Below are 19,982 nucleotides of genomic sequence, written 5' to 3'. Positions count from 1 at the left end.
AATTACTTTTGGTACAGTCAACGGTGTTTTTTCTTTTCAATTCTTTTTTAGGTATGAAAAGGTCTTAAAAGTCCTTAAATTGTCACTTCACTGTATGGGACCCCTGAGGTCCAGACCGGTCCAGACCCACAGCAGGTTGAGAACCACTGATTATTAGAGGAGGAAGTCAAGTCACGTGGGTGAGGGGTGTGTGTCACGTGATAACAGGTCAAATAGGGGATTGGCTAACCGCTCCCCGCTGCTTGATCAACGTGAACATTTTTCCCGCAAACAAACAAGTGACCGAGGAAGAAACTTTATATAAAGATGCCTAAACGAGCCTGTCCTTTCACCGAGACCTTCTCGTCACAGTACAAGATCCACGTGGGAGACCGCGAGCTGAGCAACTGTGGCGTGTTTGGCAACAAGATACGACAAGAAATCTTTGGTAAGAAAGAAGAAGATGGCGTGTTATTATTACCAACCTTGCTAAGCTAATCATAGCCCTGATATATGACTGTCATATCAGTCATGGATGAACTTCAACCTGGTGTTTGCACTTTCTCCCTTTTTAGCCCGTAAATCTAAATAAACGTTCAGATTTCATATATAAAGTGGTTACCCCATAGCCACGGATGTTACAATTATGTACGGGCTCTCAGACCTACCCGTATGTTCCGTGTTGTTCAATAAAAAGCATTTTAATCTGATCGGTGGCTATTTTCTCCATATGCTTTCAATTACGTGACCCTATCGGTTGGGGGGTGTATTGCACTCTGATAACATAATGACTATGAGAAAATGGCTTTTTAAAATGCTTTTTATTGAACAATACGAAAGATATGGGTACTTCTGAGGGCTTGTACATAATTGTAACATCCGTGGCCATAGGCCATGGCTTAAGCACTTTATATTTGAAATCTGATGTACGGGTTGTAAAATGGAAACGGAGCAAACACCAGGTTCAAGTTCATCCATGACGGCCCGCTAACTGTTCGGCTGTGTTTGCCTGGGGTCAGTAAATCAGAGAATGCATCGGGCTAAAGATAGTTTGCTGATGTTTACAAAACGTCTAGTTGTTTCTTTTACACAACGTTTGTTTTATTGGGGTTTTATACCACGGCATGGGATAATATCGGTGTTTTATCAGCGCGACACCGCGACTGTCGGTTTTGCCTTAATAAAGAAGTTAGAACATATCTACAACCAATCTAACAACGCGTCTCGATGCGATGTGCGTGTTTGCTTGTAGATTAGATAATGTTCTTATTGGCCAGCGGTTCCGTCATACTACGGAGTTAGCTGTAGAATACAACTCTCGTAGACGTATTTATGATTCTGACGTTTTCAATCTACGAGAGTTGTAGGGTTCACCCCCCATGGACAGGGACTTTCAGCACTATACCCCGTAGACACTCCAAACATGTACAAATTGAAAATAAAGGTGCTTACCCCCATGCCCCAAATGTTAACTCTCGCTACGGGGTAGTAGGTTAAAGCAATAATACATATCTTTCAATAAAGAAGTGTTTTAATGCCGTCTGTGGCCGATTCTGTCGGAAGTTCCCAATGGGCGGTAGTGACGCGCCCATCTGGTGAAACCCGGAATTACACTCAATGTAAACAGGAAGTAAACGAAGGTGAAAAAATGGCGTTCGGCCACAGACGGCATTAAAACACTTCTTTATTGACACTTCTTTAAACTACTACCCCGTAGCGAGAGTTGACATTTGGGGCGTGGGGTTAAGCACCTTATTTTCAATTTGTACATGTTTGGAGTGTCTACGGGGTATAGTGCTGAAAGTCCCTGTCTGCTACCAACAGGCTAGCCCCGTTTGGAACCTCACTCTTCTAAACGGGGCTACTAACAGGCCTGCAACAAAGCAAACATGCTGGGTTACCATATTATAGCTCTATGGTATGGGTTACCACCTCCAACCAGCTGTCTTATCGATTTGATCATATGATTTAAACGTGATTGTTGCCAGTTTTGATGCTGATGAGTCTGCGTTGGCTCTAATCTGAAAACAACAACCTTATTATCTTCGGGTCAAGACTATCATAGATGTCTTTTATCGAGTGACATTTGTATCAGACTTGTCTATGAAATATAGATGCGTAAGCAAATGTCAGACTGGACCAAATACATCTATGATTGACTAGATCCAAGGCTGCCTCGTAGCCTGGAGCTTCAATAACATGGGCAGCTCACTCAGCTGAACCATAGAGGTGAGCTGAACTGATGTAGTGTTGCCAGATTTAGCGAGAGAAATGAGCAACCAGGTGGTCTAGGAAAACTAGCCCAAAAGAAGCGACTAGGCCACAATAGCACTTACATCGGCTATTTTCAAATTTTGGAATGTGAAATATTTTTGTAACTTATTACAAGTCTCTTATAATAAATAATTTCTCTTATAATAAGCAGACATGGAATCTGGTACGGAGCTCCATGGCACAAAACATTTTCATATGGGGGTTAGGGACAAGTGCATATCAATTTAGGGGTCCATGACATGCAATTACACTTTAGGTAAAAAAAAAAAAAAAACACAACCCGCAACTGCCAATATTTACAAGCAACTTGACAGAAAAAGAAGCCCAAAGTCTCTTATAATAAGCAGAACCATGGCAACACTGCAATGATCCTGATTTCCTTTCCTGCCATTGTGAAAATAATCGCATTCATCCACGCATGACAACACAACCCCATTGTCTCCACAGCGAAGACCACCAGTTTGCTCTTCAGCGGTGCCAAAGCGGCCATGGATAATAATATGTCGATGAACGTGGAAGGAGAAGAGAAGATGCAGCTGGGCGCCGATCTTCCACAGCCCACAGCTCAGACTGTGCCACCTGCATGCAGTCAGACCCTGCTGAGAGGACAGACGCGTATTGGACTGGATGGAAGGCTGACCAAAGCAACCACGGCACAAGGTATGAGTCGGACCGGACCGACCAGGACTCTTTTCTCAGACGGTAAACTTATTGCATTGTTGTGATTTGAAACGCACACCATCACTGCTAATTGTTATTCCGTCTCCCTACTTAGTAGGGCTCCTTTCAGCATAGCCGCCATCCGCTCCCATTAAAATGTATTTAACTTTCTTGGAAAGTGTATAGAGGTTTGGAGAAACTCCTTTTGTTATTTTTTTAATGGCGTCCTTTTACTTACAAATTGTGTATTTCAAGTTTGTGTGTCTGGAAAGTGAAATGCCTGGAATCAAACGAATGGACCAGTTCGAATAATGTCCACACCCGCCCTTTGTCTGTGGTTCAAATGAAATTCTTTTACATTCCATACTGCTCTACATAGTAGATTATATGTTACTAGTATTTCACTACAGTATGTTGTGTACCATTTTCAACTTTTTTTTTCATACTGTAATCGTAGAGCTATTCTTTGAAATGTTGGCAGATGTAAGTTAATGTTATGTGTATGTTAAAACATCAGTCGGGGGGCCTGACATACAATACCTAATTGGTTAATTTTATTGTATGGCTGTAGGTTCGACTGTGGCTTCCGCTGGCTGCTGCGTGTGTCAGAGGAGCCAGGGGAGCAGGAGGCCGTGTGCCCAGTGTGAGCGTCCAGTCTGCCCGGCCTGCATCCAGCAGTGCACCAACTGCTCCAACCACTGCTGCTCAGTCTGCACCGCCCTAGAGTGAGTCCCACCACAATATTTACAGTTTAGACATTTAACCACTTAAAGGAGCCCTTTATATTCATTATGATTGGTCCTCACTAATGCTCATCATAAGATGGCACCTTTCAATCTACTCACTGTGTCTCAGAAGGGGTGTGGAACGTTCAGAAACCTGCCTACCAGGTTGTCATTTCAAACCAGATTTAATTCACGCAAGAATTTCAGCATAACTTTCTTGGAATCCCTCTCGATGATATTATTGTTATGCAGGTTTCTGAACTGTCATAGCCCACAAATGAGACGCAGAGTGAGTAGACAAGTATCTTGGTCTTAATGAGCATTAGTGAGGACCAATTATATGAAGATATGGTGAAAATGGGTGAAGTGCTCAAAGTCCTATTTTATGTACTTTGCGGTGCTGCAAAAGGGAGCCATTGTGACGTGTTGATCTGATATTGTCAAACTGGGTAAAAAATGGGAGTGCTAAGAAAACAAATGAGTGCTACAGAGTTACAAGGATAGCTGGTAGACATAAATGTTGCAGATGGCTCTAATCCTGCTCTTGTAGTCAGAAACTTGCTCAGCCAGGAGTGTTGGGAATGCATTTCTCTGGACTATTGTGTATGAGGACTAGAGTACCTTTTACGCATTTGGTTTTTCTTATGTACTACTTTTCCTTTCATACTTATCCAATTTAATTTGAAGTCGCACTACATGATCTTGTTTATGTCACTTCCCCGTTTCTGTACAAAAAGTAGTGGAAGAGAGCGGGAATTAGAAATTGCCTACTTATTGTGTAGAGATGGTTTAAACATTTCTTACAATTTTCAGGGGTAGATATTCCACAGTCTTATTATTTCACAGCGCTTTTGCTTTTTTCCCCCCAGGCCTGTACTGTCATTGTCATTACATTTTTGGTCCAGTGTGTGTGGAAAAACGTACTAAACTGAAAGGCAGATTTCTTTTTATGAGTGATTGGTTGTTTACGTTGGGTGTCTGCATTTTGCATCGGATGTGCATCTAACAATATCCAACATTTCACTTCTATGGTATTGATGACTACATTCAATATGGAGCATGCACACAGTGCTATGCGTGTAAAGCATGTCAAACTAGGCAGAGGGGGCTAGTAAACAGATTTATCTCGTTTCCCTTGGAGCAGCTGTGCTGATAACTTTTCACTATACATTATACACACTATACTCATTTGTGTGCACTCGGACAGCATGGCTATCTACCAGTGAATAATAAGGGACTGAAACTGTCAGATTTCCAAAGCCTCCAGTATTTTGATCATTTTCATCAGTTTTTTTTCCTGTGCAGCACAGTAAAATCCTCAGTGTTCATTTCAAATTAAATAGAATTATGTCAAATGATCTTAGTTTATTTTGAAATTTCACCAGAGGATAAGCCACTTGAGATGCAGCATCTCATTTTTGAGGGTGATGTCATGTATTCTTTCATCCTACATTTTTCAGCTTCCGTAAATCAAGGCTTCCCTTATAAAAACTAAACTAAAACTTGCCAATTCCTAACTACTGTAAAGCTAAACTTAAATCAAACCCAAATGAAAAACTAAAACTAGTAAATCTCAGAACTACAATAATTCTGGTTCTCAGGCAATCCGTGATGTCTCTGTAAGAGCAGTTGCGTTTATAATATTTTGCCTGGGTGTAGTTAAACATTTTTACTCATTCTGATCTGTCTTTCGCTCCACAGCTACAGTGGACGGTATGACCAGGTTGTGTGTTGTGGCTGCTCATCATAACGACCGGAGACGTAAGACGACTGGACAAGGAGGGACTAGACGATTATTATGCTTAATACACGAGTTGCCTTTGGACACGAGATACTGAAACTACATTTTTATACCTGTAATTTTTTTTATGTCATATTCCAGATGTCTATTTGTGTGTGTATATATGTATTAAATTTCGAAATAAATACTTGAAAGCTTTACTCTATCCAACCTTTTTTTCTCTTTTTTTTGTGCATGATCTAGCGTAAGTGTCATTAAACCTATCCACCAGCAGATGGCAGCACACATTAAGGATGTTAATTTGATTAAATGATAAGCACTGACAAAATACCAGGGCCATGTTCAATTGGGTAATGTAGAAGAAATCTATTCATGTGTACTTGTGGACAAATATCTACTTGCAATCCACCATGCCTAGATACCCCCTGTTCCCCTACTGATTATCAGACCGCTTTGACTGAGATATGATAGTGAAATTCCTACCCAGTCACTATGACTTGCCTTGAGACTTTTCTGATAACCCAGTATTTGGATTTAAACTGGGAACATGAAAACAAGAGGTCTTCCAGAGCCTTTGTCGCAGACTGCTTGGCTACAGTTGTGCCTACTGGTCATGACCTTGAGCTGTAGTCATCACTTTTCCTTGGCTCCGGTACATCACTGATGATGATGACTGCTTTTCAGGGTCATGTGCTGCGCTCTGTGAGTAATTGTTCTCATTGGCGGAAGTCCTCGCCATGGCCCTTAAAGGAACCAGTCACTTTACCTGGTACTGTAGATAAGTGCTTCTCATACCTTTCATGTCATGGGACTTCCAAATTAAATGTAGTTGGCCACAGAACGCCTTTTGTAAACCTTTTGTGCCAGGATGCCCATTCGATGATTTGTTAAGATTAAAAGTTTAAACTGTTCATTTTGCTGGGGAACCCTTTCAAGGAGTCCTGGGGTTCCCCATCCGTACCCCACTTTAAGAACCAGTGCTGTAGATGTTAAGAGGAGTTAAAACTTCAATCGTTTCCACAATAACAGATCTACAAACGGTGGTTCACAAGTGGGGTTAGGCTCAGGGTTTCTTGAGGGGGTTCCAAGTGGACCCTTAAAAGTTCTGTAACTCTTAAGAGCGTACAAATGGGCCCATAACGGGTCAATTTGGTTACATTTGCATGCGCTCAGAGTTATGGGGGGTCCTTGAAATTAAAAAGTTTGAGAACCACTGCTCTAGAATAGATGTCGGACGAGTTGGAACTGGAAGTGTGCGTGAGCTCCTGAGTCACATCGTGCTCAGAGGGCCAATTGTGGCTCTCTGGTCTGTGGGGAGCGCTGCAGTTGGTGTCAGAGGGCACTGCATGGTTTCTGGATGAGTGAACAGACAGCTGCTGGCTAGCAAGGCGTCAAGATGTCTATACTTATTTTATTTTTTTAAGGTAACATTATAAAGAACACAAAAAAAGAATTCTGAGGAAGACGTTCGCTCTTCAAAGGACTTCCAAACCATTTGATGAGCATATACTCTTAACAACAGCAATATATAGGATGATCATAGCGTTTAGGGCTGACATTCCTGTCTGTCATCCGAAACATTTGGAGGAGGTATTCATTGTTAATTTACTGGAAGGACGGATGGCAGTGCCAGGGGTCCCCCTGCATAATGAAGTGATGAATCGACCACTTACACCCTGTATACTTTGACTGGACGAAAATAGATGATCTACAAGCTCATAGCACGTCGCACTCACAATGCATTGTGAGCTCGTTAAACAGCTGTTTTTGCCGAATGTTCATCCCAGAATAGGGACACTAGGGTTCATGTGGTTAATGTACCTTCAAAAGAAGAGCATGCAGCTGTCGGCGTCTTCAGCACATCTCCACTGTTAATGAAAAAAGGTCACGCTGTGCCTTCCCAGAATGGTCCCCGTCCGTAGAAAAAGAAGCAGCCATTGGACTTACTTCAGGCACACTCACCGAGCCAAGAATATTATATGGTTAAAATGCCTTTTTTTAGTTTAGAGCCTCATTTACCCTGGCTCATGTGCGGCTGGGTATCTGTGAGGAGAGGGGCCACACAGGCTAGATATACAGTACATAGTACAGACTCCAAGACCGGGCCAACTGCAGTCGGCCAGCAGGAGCATGTGGCTTTGTCTTTCACCCATTCTTTTGGGGACCAGCTGTGGCCTGGAGTGTGAGCGTCGGGCCCAATGATGCTGCTGCTATAAATATGCGTCAATGAGTGTGAGTAAGTGACAGCTGTGCAGTGGACCAAGGACACAGTGTCTTGGCAGTCTCCAAACAAGGCAACCCCAGTGTGAGCACTAGTTGATATGCATTTATGCACTTCTGGACGACATAATGCCGTATATGCAATTCAGATGAAAGTTGTAGATTGTGATCTTGAACTTGAGTGCTCCTTCAGTATGGATAAATAAAAGAACAACCCTTCAAGGACACTGTCTTTGGATTTCAGTATATTCAGTGGGAACATGTAACATTACGTACCGTAACTGGGTAATGATGGTATGTCTTTCCTCTTATCCTTGAGAAGGCTTTCTCTTATATCAGACTGGAATGAGTTTATTCCTGGGAGCAATATGATTGCAATTTTCTGGAAGACAAAATAATATGTCAACAGATAAATTGCTTGAATGCATGTGCATGTGCACGCATACGCATGGAGAGAGAAAAAGACAGAAGAAAAGCTGAATGTGGCTATGTGCGCGCACGTTTGCGTGCACATATGCGTGTGTGACTGTGTTTGTGTGCCCTTTTCAAGTGTGACCACCTGTCTTTTGTTAAGAAATAAATAAATAAACATGGGCCACACCAGCTGTCCCTGGCAGTCCGTCCGTTCAGAGGTCAAGGGCTCCCACCGCTGGCCTTGTGAGGCAGTGGACACTTACAACTTTGCTTTCAACTTCCACCAAGTATATCGCTAAACGCTGCAAAATAAGCCGGGCATTTAAGCCTCAGGGAGGAATGCTTTATTACACCATCAAGTTACTCTGCACATATCCCAGCTTCTCATCCTGCTGCTAAGCCCTGTCACATGGCCTGTACTTTCCTGGTTGAGGTTTGGGTCCATATGATTTCCACAGTTACACTGTGTAGGCCACTGGTTCTCAAAGTGGGGTCAGGAGTCCCCCAGGGGTCATTGTGGGGGGGGGGGGGTTCCAGTGGGTCCCCAGCAGAATGAGGAACAGTTTAAACACTGAAGCCCTTTTATATTTTTCGGCTATTTTTGGTAAATGACAAATCTTCTCTTATGGGGGTCCCTGGCACAAGCTCTTTTCAAATGGGAGTCCGCGGCCAAATACATATTAATTTGGGGGTCCGTGACATAAAACTGTTTGAGAACCACTGCTGTATAGGCACTTGTTGTGCATCCTGGATCGAGTTGTGCAGATGTGAGAAGTGGACGGCGGCGGAACGCCCCGCGGCCTCCCATGGGGATGTTTACAGTACGAGGTGGTCACAGCATTGCAGAAAGGCCCATATTTACCGTGAGCCGCCGGGGCTGGCTCAGGGTGTTTATGAATGATCTTGAGGAGACATTGTTTTCTTTAGGCCGGCTGGCGGGCCAGCGCCACTGTGTCGTCTTGTTTGTGCATAAAGTGCGTGCTGCGGAGCCGGGGCCAGACAATAGAGTGGCTGAGCTACTACCCACACACACAATAGAGCGGTGGGATGAGGTCGAGGTTTGGGGCCGTGGTTCGGGGGGCCGGGGGCTGGGAGGTGGGATGGATGGGGGCAGGGATGGGTGGATGCAGCCCTTGTCTATATGGGGCTCCCATAGTGGGTGTGCTGGAATAGGGGGAGGGTGGTGGGAACCCAAACCCATCCCCATTGGGATCGCACAGCAGAGCAGCTGGATTGTCTTTACATGTGCAGCGGGAGAATAATTAAAAGTTGTCTCCAAAGAAAATGACCAGTGAATTGGCATGAAGATCCCAATTAGACACACTTATTTTTTTTTGTTTGCCCGCTTATGCATGCATTATGTAAATTTATGAAGTCTGAGCCATCTATGAGCCATTACACATTCACTCATAGAATTTTGGTATTACAATTAAATAACAGTCAAATAACCACATTGTCCCAGGTTTAGCCCCTCTGTGGGGTATTGGAAGCAGGTCTGGATATCATCTCTGGTGTGCAGTTTATGATTTCAATGGGATCGGGACCATAAGACTCACAATATTATCACATTGTTGTCTATGTACACACAGTTGCAGTGGTGTCGTCGTCGACACATGGTTGGTTGACTGTAACTGCAGCATAGACGACATGGGCTCTCCTTGGAAACATCTCTTAAGGTCAGGTGTTCACTTTTCTCTATATGTTTCCACACTTCCAAAAATAGCAGAACATGTTCACCTATAATGACATGTCCAAAACAGGGACACCATGTTGAAAGTGGTTTAAACCAGAACCTGTGTTATCTGCATATATCAATATATAATTGATGACAAAACTGTTGTGAAATGTATATTCATGCAATGAAAGAAATCCACACAGTCAGAGAAAGTTGTTCCATTTTAATCTATGCATAATCTTAATAAAGACCTAAATCAAGATTGTCACATTTCCACAGCACGCACACACAAGCACACTCGGAAAAGAAAACGCAAACAAAAAGAAATGCACATACAATTACAGATCAAACAAAGTAAATTACCTCAAGATCTAATCAATGTCAATTCTGCATAAGATTATCCCCTAATCTATACACCACTAACACTGAAGCAATTGATTACTATAAAATATACCTTTCTTATTAAAAAATTATATTAAATTCTAATGGCACTTCTACAAATTCTATTAAAAAGATTTTTCATTGACATTTAGAAGCTTTTTTTTTTTTAAATCAAAAATTGAGATAGTCAAATGTTGCACAATTCAATAATAAATATTTCTCATGATTATACACAATTTCACAGTCGTAACCTGCAGAGGACAGAATTCCAGTATCATTGTGACCCTACAGTAATTTTTGACTCCAAGATCATACAGCATGAGTTAGGCAGACATAGCCCCGAATCAAGAGCAACTCTCCCCGTTTCCATAGAAGTCATAAATCGAAACCTCTGTTTCACATTCAACAATAATCTAAGGAACAGACTTTGTTAGTTCCAAATCATAAGTTAATAAAAGCCAAACACAAAAATGCTTGTCTTCAGTTTTACATGTACAAAAGAGATTTATTAACATAAACAAATGGTCAAATTAAACTCCATATCTCAGATTTCATCTCCAAAAGCAGCAAAGAAATAATGAAACTTCAATTTGTTTGTTTGACTGATCGGAACATTTTGATATGACAGACAAATTGACCCAATTGTTCTGGTGTTATTTTTTTTTACTTCATTGGGCCACTTGTAAGGTTGTATGAAAGCTACATAGTAACCTAAATGTTAATTTAACACTCTGGAATTTACTGTGTATCACCTCAGTCTATGGCAAATTTAGTGTAGAAACAGGGCTTCTTCTGATTCAACATTTATTAGCGTGTCTACAAGGCACATTCTGGGATCGTCCTGGAGGTATAAATAAAGACCGAAACAATTAGCAGAAAACAATACTTTACATAATGTTAGTTTATGTCTCTGTACATGTGAACATTAGAGAATCACTGATTCAACTGCACCACAAGAAATACTCCTTTAAAAGAAATGCTCCATTAACTAAAAAAAATAACAAAATAAATAAAAAGCAATGAGACAAGTGACAAATTCTACATTCTTGTGTTTTGATTGAAATATCGTTCGCTAGTATCAACACTACACAACATCTATGTATCTGAAATAACTCACGTCCAAAGTAATTCAGTTCTCAGGACATCCAACATCTTTTGAATTTCCTGACTGCATTTGTTAGCAGCGCTGCCAAACCGTTATAATACTCCAGGTCACTACAGGTTATGGAACAGAATTGTTCATGATTTCATGTAATTTAAAGAAAAATGGTTCCCCTTTGACTTGCACTCATTAAATGCTGGCAGGAGACTTGTGCCGATTACCAAGACATAAAAGCAGTCTTGTGAATACATTGGATGGTCCTGGAAGGAGTCTGGTGATTAATAAGCAAGGCTTCCATAAATCCTAAACCCACCCTAAGGAGATTATGCTGAAATGGACAGGTAGGTTGAAAAACTATTCTAACTTTCACTGCTGAAACGTTTTCACAGTCAGGGCTTTGATAAGCATTGTCCAACGTTTGGAGAAAAAGAAAACTTAAAAAAATAATAATGTGGCAACAAGACACTTGAGAAGCAATACTCTGATAAAGATATTCTCCTGATAAATGTGCAATCAAATCACCATGGTATCTCCTCCATATAGGACAATGAAGCACTTATCTACTGCATTCTGGGATAGGGGGGCTGTACTTTGATGCCTCCAGACAATGCACCTGTTTACTGTCTCCCTTTGCTAAATACATTTCTTGCATTCCGATACCTCCATTCAATACAGAAAAGTGCAAAGAGAGACTCGCGGTGCCTTTTCTCCCCACAGCTAGGAGAGAGATACACAATGCTCCCTTGAGAAGTACCTGGGACATGGGGGAACAATGCCTGTATTGTGTGACTTCTATAGGTAGCCTGCGCCGTGCCGTATCGGTGTGGCTGTGCTTGTGAACAACTGCTTCCCCTGGCGGAACAGCAGTCGTAGCAGTGTTAACGGGGTTCTGGTTTGTAGCGAGGCGCGGCTCAGTGAGGTGTTGAATATGGAAGAGAAACACAAAATAATCTCTGGGGAAGACATGCCACTGAGCTCAGAGACCGCAGCCTTAATAAGACACCTTGCTTTCTCGACCCTACGTGAGTACTAATACAGGAAAACAAACAAGTTTGATAAATAGATTATATATTTACATTAAATATACACATAGTAAGAAATAGCAGCCTAGACGATATCAGTGTTGAAACTATATGCATGCTAAAGAACAAGTGCTTCTCTATGTTCCATGTGACAAATCTTGAAGAGTTTTGTGTATGGTGTATTAAAAAATATTACAGTAACTGGATTTGCACAGCGAAAATTAACAGCCCCATACCAATGAAAGAGTACCAAGATAGCAAGGCAAGACGTCATTTCAAGCTTATAGAATTGAGATCACACCTACAGTAAACCCTGAACCAACTCAAAAACTAATAAATAATTCTGATCAAGTCTTCTCAGGACAGATTAAACAAAATTCTGTGATCTTTTAGTGCCACCCCCCTGGTAAGAATCCACATAGCATCCAATTGAATCCTGCAGTGAAGAAACCCATTTCACTGCCCTTAAACAGAACAGGCTCATAATTGCTCGTTTTGCTCAAGGATTCTGTCAGGATTAGTTCCACCAAAGGCGTCAGGTCTAAATTAATCAGTAGTATCGTACATACAGACAGAAATAAAATAATAAAATAGGATACATGTATGAAAAATTCAGTCAATTCCAAGAAAGAAAAACACAGAGTACATTCACCTCCAGCCAATGAAGCACAGCTGTGATGAACATACAGTGCAACCAACAGACATCTACGGTTATGTTAACCCATCCATAACTGAGGCACACAGATAATGTAGTTCCATTGTTCTTCATCTCTCCTTCGCCTGCCTACAAGGGGCTTGCCCTAAATGTTTTGTCAATTGCCCTCTCTTGCCATACCAGGAAATAACAAGGTAATTTATTGCCAACTATTTGACTTTCGATCAAATGGTTTCAATAAATATTTACTTGACAGCTCAGTTTACATACATTTGTTACATTCTCATAAATTATTTAATTAAGGACACTCACGGGTCAACTGGCATTCCAGTGAAGCTTTTATTACCTCCTGGTATCTGGACAATTTGAAATGAGAGGGCAATCCAGATTTTAAAAGCCAAAACAAGTTAAGATTTCCACAAGAAGGTAACGCAATAGGTCCTATTGTTTAAGTATTAGGTGTTAGGCACCAATGTCACCTGCAGTAGCTGGAATTGATCATATTGCTTTTTACTGTAAATGGGAATTTTAATTTGAAGGTCATTACTTCAATATGAACTCAGTTTTAACCTATGAATTAGAAACAATTGTTCTGGTAAACTCCGATAATAACTAGCCTGATCAACAACAGGCTAATTTATGATCTACACCTGGTGAAAACACCACAAGGCAATATTTTGTCTTCCATTTTAAGGAACATAAAACTGTGGCCAACTTCATTTCAATTAAGAGAACAGTACTAACCCCCCCCCCCCAACAAAAAGAAAAGAAATATACTTCCAGTAGTCAAACTTCATTAATCTTGCTGCCATGTAATAGTTTAGTTGTTAAGACAAAACAGGTCTAAAAATAAATAATGAAAGTGTTATAAGAAAAACAGAAATCATATATTGCTACTCGCGGACGGCTCTGTTCTCCCATGTGCGCAAAGTCTCATCACTCATTCAAACGATTGTATTAACTTACGTTAGCATTAGCTATCACTCATCTGCCTTTATCTAAGATATCCAAGTTGGATACCTTTGTCTCGGCAAAAATATGCACTTGAATGAACTAAAACAGAGTGACACTAACGCCAAAGAAAGAAAGAAAAGAAAGAAAGAAGTGCATCACATGATTCATTGATTCACCTTCAACACATCACCAGCTGGAGTCTTGATACACCCAGGTTAATCTTATGTCTGATTTATACTTAGTTGCACTGCGTTGCTGCGTGCTGAAGATAGCCGATCTACAAGCTCACAACAAGCTTGTAGATCTGCCATTTCCTGCATGCGACACCGTCATACAACAGAGCATAAATTAGACATTACAGCTTGTGCACACAAACACCTTCAGCAGTCTGCTTCTGACCAGCGCACACATGCCTTAACAGCACAGAATTCATTGATTCCAGTTATAAAGTCGCTACATCTCTTTAAATTTGAGAAACGCCCACGTGGGGGGGTAGAATTCCAAAAGGGACATGTCTCCATGTGTGCAGACGCATGTAAGAAACATTTTCAGTAGTAGTAGTTGTAGTACTCAGTATTATGAAAAGACATACTCTGTCCTGTGTCATGGCACTGTGGGGGAGGTGCGTTTTATCCAATGGCAAGAGTCTTGACGAGGCCACAGTGAAACTTCCGGATGTGGCGATAGAGGTCCCCCGATTGGGTGAAACGCCGTTCACACCACTTGCACGCGTGCGGTTTCTCGCGCGTGTGCACCACGGCGTGCCGGCTCAAGTTATGCGAGTACTGGAAGCTCTTGCCGCACGTGCCGCAGGTGTACGGCTTCTCGCCGGAGTGGGTGCGCTCGTGCCGCTTGAGGGTGTACATGCACGAGAAGGTCTTGCCGCACTGGGAGCAGGTCGGGACGGAGCCGTCGGGCGAGAGCTTGGAACGGGCGCCGTCCTTCTCGCGGAAGTGCGAGCTGAGGTGCAGCTGCAGCACGTGGGGGCTGGGGAACACTTTACTGCAGAGGGGGCACACGCACACCTGTTGTTGCCCCGGGGGCAGGAGCACCCCACTGGATGTGGAGATGTCTGAGGAGGCCAGGTCGTCCTCCTCCTCCTCCTCGCTGTCCCCCAGCAGCCTGCCCCTCCTCTCCTCGCCCTCCCTGCCCGGAGCGCCCTCCCTCCCCCTGCGACGATCCCCCTCCTCCTCCATCAGGTCTTCCTCTTGGGAGAGCAGGGCGGCTGTGGAACCGTTGTTGCCTGGGAAGAGGGCAGCGAACCCTGTCACCACTGAGCTCCTGGCACTATTCCCAAAGCGCTGGCTCTCGGGGCTCATCGGCTCACTGTCCTCCTGCTCTGACAGCAAGTCGTGTTCGTCTTTAACAAGTGGCTCAGTGCCCTGCTGCTGGCTGTCGAGGGCCAGCTGTCCCGAGACATAGGAGGGGTGTAAGGGATCTCTGCTAGACAGAGGCTTGAAAGACAAATCCAGTGCGCAGTCCATGTCATCTGAAGCCCTGGACCTCTGGGATAGCGATACGGTGGAACTACTGACATCAGCTTTTGTTTTTCCAGCTGTTTGGTCGCAGGGCTCGGCCTCTGCTGACACATAATTGACACCTACAAGGTCCAGGGACCTGCCAGAGTGACCATTTGCCTTCTGCCTGCTCTGTGCAGACCTATCACAATCTGTGACAGCCAGCCTGACTTCACCGTTGTCCCTGTCAAACTCCTCCTTCGGGGGGGCCTTGTGTGGCCCGTGAGCCTGCGTCTGGGGCTGTCGCCGGCCTAGCCGCTTACCGCGCAGCTCGCCATCTGAGGAATTCTCCCTGTCCAGACAGCTCAGCCCCAAGCCCTCGGCCATCTTTTCATCCAAGGGCAACAATTCCTTGTCTTTAAGCTTGCTTTTACACACTTTAACAATATCATACATGTGGAGGTAGCTGGCCGCGGCCAGGACATCCTCCACTGGCAGGGCGCTGAATTCCAACTTCCCCTCATACATAAATTCAAGGAGCAGACTGAAAGCCGGGGCCGTCACAATGTCACTGTTCAGATGCACAACGTCCCTTTTGTCCAGCTGGTCCCTGTAGAAGAGATGGAAGTACATGCTGCATGAGGCCAGCACGGCCCTGTGCGCTTTGAATCGAGCCTCTCCGACAAGAACAGTGCAGTCACAGAGGAAACCTTGGTGACGCTGCTGACTCAGACACTGCAGCAACTGGCGGCTATGGTCTGGGAACTCCATTCTTCCCTCATAACCTGATGAAAAACAGGAAAAACAGGATACTGGATAAGCAAAATGCAGCCATTTAGAGGGCGCCACAGAGTTAGCAACGCATAGGCAGTCAAGAGGCACAAAGTCAGCAAACCCAAAGATATGCAAAGATTAGGGTGGTTAATTATTCATGTTTAGGCAAATTATCTAAAAGTAGTAATACTTGCATTTACAATACCTCCAAGTTTGGTTTTCAAAATGATATAAAAACTCAGCTCATACAAAGTTAGTATATAATCCATTCCCATGTAAAACTCAAATAAGTAAGAAATTATCTCAGGGAAATTAAGGAGGACTTTAAAGAAGCAGGAGGCGAGGCTCTAATCTAATAACTTAACCAAAAACTAGAAAACAATTAACAGGATACGGTTTCTCGCGCAACCTCTGTATCATTTCTGTAAACGAATCCTCCAATTACTCCACCTACCAATTATTAAAAGTATTCCTGCTAAGTAGCCTAGGCAGCAGCAGCCTACTTTTTGCGGTTCATGGAAACGCGAAACGGACGGACTGTGGGGCACGCACACGCACACAGTCACACGCACGATTCCACACGCCAAAAAGAAAAGAAAAGAAACGCTCGCTGCTCAGCTGTTGTTCGTGTTTACCGAACAACCAAAGGAGAACTGTTCATTTAAGCGAATACCAAAACGCTCGCACCAAAACACAGTCGCCCCGGGGCAAATCCCGGCGACCTCGGAACGGTCTCAACCTGGTTGGTATTCCTAAACGTAACCTCAGTAAACTATGCCTAAACCTAAACGTAATCCTAAACGAAACCTCGGTAAAACTATGCCATTAATAATCCTAACCTTATTCCTAAATGTAACCTCAGTAAAACTATGCCTAAACCCTAACTTATTCCTAAACGTAACCTCAGTAAAACTTTGCCTAAACCTAACCTCAGTAAAGCAGTGCCAAAACCTAACATTTTCCCTCTCAACTTAACCTCAATAAAACTATGCCTAGCCCTAAACTTCTTTCTAACCTTATCCTCAGCAAAATAAATACAAGAATACAAGAACCGCTGGGAGCGAAAGCGGTCCGCGATAAAAAAAAAATGGGGGCGAGCGTGTTTTGGGGCGAGTCTTTCCGGTTACCGTTTAAACACCACAGCACGCAAACAAACAGAGACGAGCGGCAGACGCGTTGTGTTGGTTGGTGGGTCGTTTGCGGATAAAAGGCTACCACTCGCCACATCGGGGCAAGGTTTGAAGGTTATAAGAAAAAGGCAGAGAGGAGACTGGAGACTCTCTGTTTGCTAATTACACTGCAAGCTGTGGAGTATCAGCTGCTCTGACATCATCACCGCAATGGAAACGCTGTCTCCAGCTGTGCGACGCTTCAAGCCATATGTTACACCACCACCGAAAAGACACACAACTTCTTCTTATTATACGAGGAGGTTTACACACAAGGCTATATACGGTCAAACTTTTATAGAATTTAACTTGCACGCCGAGGCAAACTAGCACCCGATAAATAGCCTTCAACTAAAATTAAAAAATAAAATAAAAAGCCCTTCGATCTTTGCGCACTGGGTCACACACACGCACACAACAGTGAAATGTTACTTTTCTTATGTTAATTTCAAAATAACACTTTGCATAAAGATCACCTGGAAATAAAACTACAATTACATTTTAGATAAGTTCATCGGTGCCGAGTTAACGGTAAATTAAGTTTTAATTTCGTTAGAAATAATTAGCTTAAATAATTTGTTGTTAAAAAAAAAAACAAGGGGCAAAAAGTGCGTGCACGAGGCGGGTGCGCGGAGCTCCATGTCCGTGTTGGTTGGGAAACGCATTGGAAGCCTTTTAACACAGCAGAGGAACTGAACTCACAACAGCAACGCCAAACTGCCGCTGGCCAAGCAGCCCCAGCGCTGAGCGAAGCAGCGATCCGCGGACGTCGGTTCGCTCAACTTTCGCTTTCTACATTATTCTAACACTGGGGGAAAAACAAGACACTTACATTTACACGCGGATCCGTCGTGTTTTCCTATAGGCTCCGACGTCCTTTCATGATGTCTGTACCGTGCGGCCAGATGTTCGCTTCTTCTCCTCGTTTTCTTGGGCTTCCAGTTCGACCCTGGCAGCAGGCTGCTGGCTGCACTCAGCAGCGCTGTGTGTGTCAAGCAGGTTGATCGGACCAGTCTCGCGATAGCAGCGCCGCAGCAGCTCGACCACAATAAGTTTGTGTCTGTCTGTACTACTGGCTGCATTCACACAGTGGCAGCAAGTAGCAGAAGAGAACCTTCGGACACATCAGTTGGCTCCCTTATAGAAACACCTGTCCGGGACATTGATTGACGTAACAACATATGGACAGATGCCATGGTGTGCTGTTGCCTAAACTTAGTAAAAGGGGTAGCCTACCCCCCAAACCAGTGATGGAAGAAGTACTCACATGTTTTACAAAAGTAAAAGTATCAATTCTGCAATGTAGATAATACTCTAGTAGTCCCATATTCAAGATACGGATCATGTAGATTGAGATGTAGTGGGGTAGAAGTAAAAGTATTGAAATTTGTAAATACTGAAGAAAGTACAAATAACAAAAAAATGTCCTTAAGTACAGTACTTGAGTACATGTACTTAGTTACTTTACACCACTGCCCCCCCCCACACACACACAGACACACCCCTGAAATCCTTTCCCATTCAACACTCTTTCATCTTTTCTAAAATCAATAACATTTTATTTGCCTTCTACTCATATCTGAAAGTTAAATTACCTTTTATAATTTATACATTTGATATAATGTAGTATCTGCTATGAGGTGCTATGACTAATGAGGGTTGCAATTTATTTATTGGTACAGGCCTATGTTGGTTAATATGGTTATTGCTTTGTATTAATGTGGATATCCCGATATACACTACATGTACTATTGATGGGGAAGTAAATAATACATTCCGATTTTTGGGGGACAGTGGGGTACTGAGAACTTGTGAGGACTGTTCTGCCTAATCCCCGTTTGGAGTGTGGAATTCCCTGGCACCGTGCCACCCAGTGCCATTGTTTATCCAGGGCATATCCAACCCTATGGCTGTAAAAAAAGAAGGGGAAAAAAATTGTTTCAACTGTCACTGGCTCCTGAAACGGGGAATTATACATCTTCTTTAAGAAAAAATAATCTTGATTTACTTTGGTAGAATTTCATAAACACCCCTCATCGCTAGTATTACACTAGTAGGTCTGTGGAGAGAAAATGGCTGTTCTGTAATTGCAGTGGCCTGCGATGGCAGCACAGTGGAGAAATAGGGGCTTGAGGGCTGCAGCTGCTCGTCTTGTGCCCCCCCTCCCTCCACCCAGCCACCCACACCCCCCATCCCCAACTGCCTCGGTCACCTTTGCCCTGTGTTCCAGCTGTCGTGTGTTTTGAAAGGGCCATTTGCAGCTCCTCGCAGCCCCCTGACACAGAGGGGAGTGAGCAATGTGACGGGAGACAGCAGCCACTGGTCGGAAAGGGGCCACAGGCGAGGATTCTTATCCACTTACCTCTTTATTCCATTTTTAGTCTGCTAGTGACACAGGGTAGGCATCCATACCTAAATCCTCTGTGAGGATTTTACTGTGTACAGATGACTGTATGCCACACCACAGGCCTGTCAGCCTCTGTCTTTCTGTTCTCCTCTAACTCAAGTTAGGTATCTACCATCACATGCTCTAACACTTTTTGTGACCAAGGCACACAAATGGAAAAGTAAGAATCTCGTGGCACACCTGTAGTCATCATAGCGAAAATAGCGATCTACAAGCGATCTGCTATTATCGCAAAAAATACATAATAATAATAATATGTTAATAATAATATGCACACCTGGACTTGTCTCAGGGCACACAGCCTCGGCACAACATTTGGTAACCATCGCTCTAAAACAACCTAATTGGACACTACTGGATCAATCCTTTATTG

The 19,982-nt window shown here is 43.2% G+C and overlaps 2 protein-coding genes across 3 annotated transcripts; one reads left to right on the top strand and one right to left on the bottom strand.

The window, feature by feature from the left end:
- Window positions 1-242: 242 nt before the first annotated feature.
- On the top strand, window positions 243-5,579 carry siva1 (SIVA1, apoptosis-inducing factor). 2 transcript variants are annotated; one of them, XM_080414458.1, is made up of 4 exons: window positions 243-427; window positions 2,701-2,913; window positions 3,485-3,638; window positions 5,340-5,579. In XM_080414458.1, the coding sequence occupies exons 1-4, from the start codon at window positions 307-309 to the stop codon at window positions 5,386-5,388; spliced, it is 537 nt and encodes a 178-aa protein (XP_080270584.1). In that variant the 5' UTR covers window positions 243-306; the 3' UTR covers window positions 5,389-5,579. The 2 variants fall into 2 exon arrangements, with proteins under 2 accessions (XP_080270584.1, XP_080270583.1); XM_080414457.1 differs by having other exon boundaries at window positions 2,701-2,955.
- Window positions 5,580-9,903: 4,324 nt separating this feature from the next.
- On the bottom strand, window positions 9,904-18,164 carry zbtb42 (zinc finger and BTB domain containing 42). Its single transcript, XM_080414967.1, has 2 exons — window positions 18,035-18,164; window positions 9,904-16,044 (listed from the first exon to the last, which is right to left on the bottom strand). Exon 2 carries the CDS (start codon window positions 16,028-16,030, stop codon window positions 14,432-14,434), a length of 1,599 nt encoding a protein of 532 aa, XP_080271093.1. The 5' UTR covers window positions 16,031-16,044; window positions 18,035-18,164; the 3' UTR covers window positions 9,904-14,431.
- Window positions 18,165-19,982: the final 1,818 nt, after the last annotated feature.

Source organism: Gymnoscopelus braueri (genome assembly GCF_963280865.1).
Source record: "Gymnoscopelus braueri genome assembly, chromosome: 19".
NCBI classification, from domain to species: Eukaryota; Metazoa; Chordata; class Actinopteri; order Myctophiformes; family Myctophidae; genus Gymnoscopelus; species Gymnoscopelus braueri.
This window is presented reverse-complemented; position numbering and strand designations above follow the sequence as displayed.

Bases quoted from the DNA above. Each gene is read 5' to 3' on its own strand.
- zbtb42 (XM_080414967.1), bottom strand. From the start codon at position 16,030: ATGGAGTTCCCAGACCATAGCCGCCAGTTGCTGCAGTGTCTGAGTCAG.
- siva1 (XM_080414457.1), top strand. From the start codon at position 307: ATGCCTAAACGAGCCTGTCCTTTCACCGAGACCTTCTCGTCACAGTAC. The intron at 428-2,700 runs GTAAGAAAGAAG...TTGTCTCCACAG, and splicing joins GATACGACAAGAAATCTTTG to CGAAGACCACCAGTTTGCTC. The intron at 2,956-3,484 runs GTAAACTTATTG...GTATGGCTGTAG, and splicing joins CAGGACTCTTTTCTCAGACG to GTTCGACTGTGGCTTCCGCT.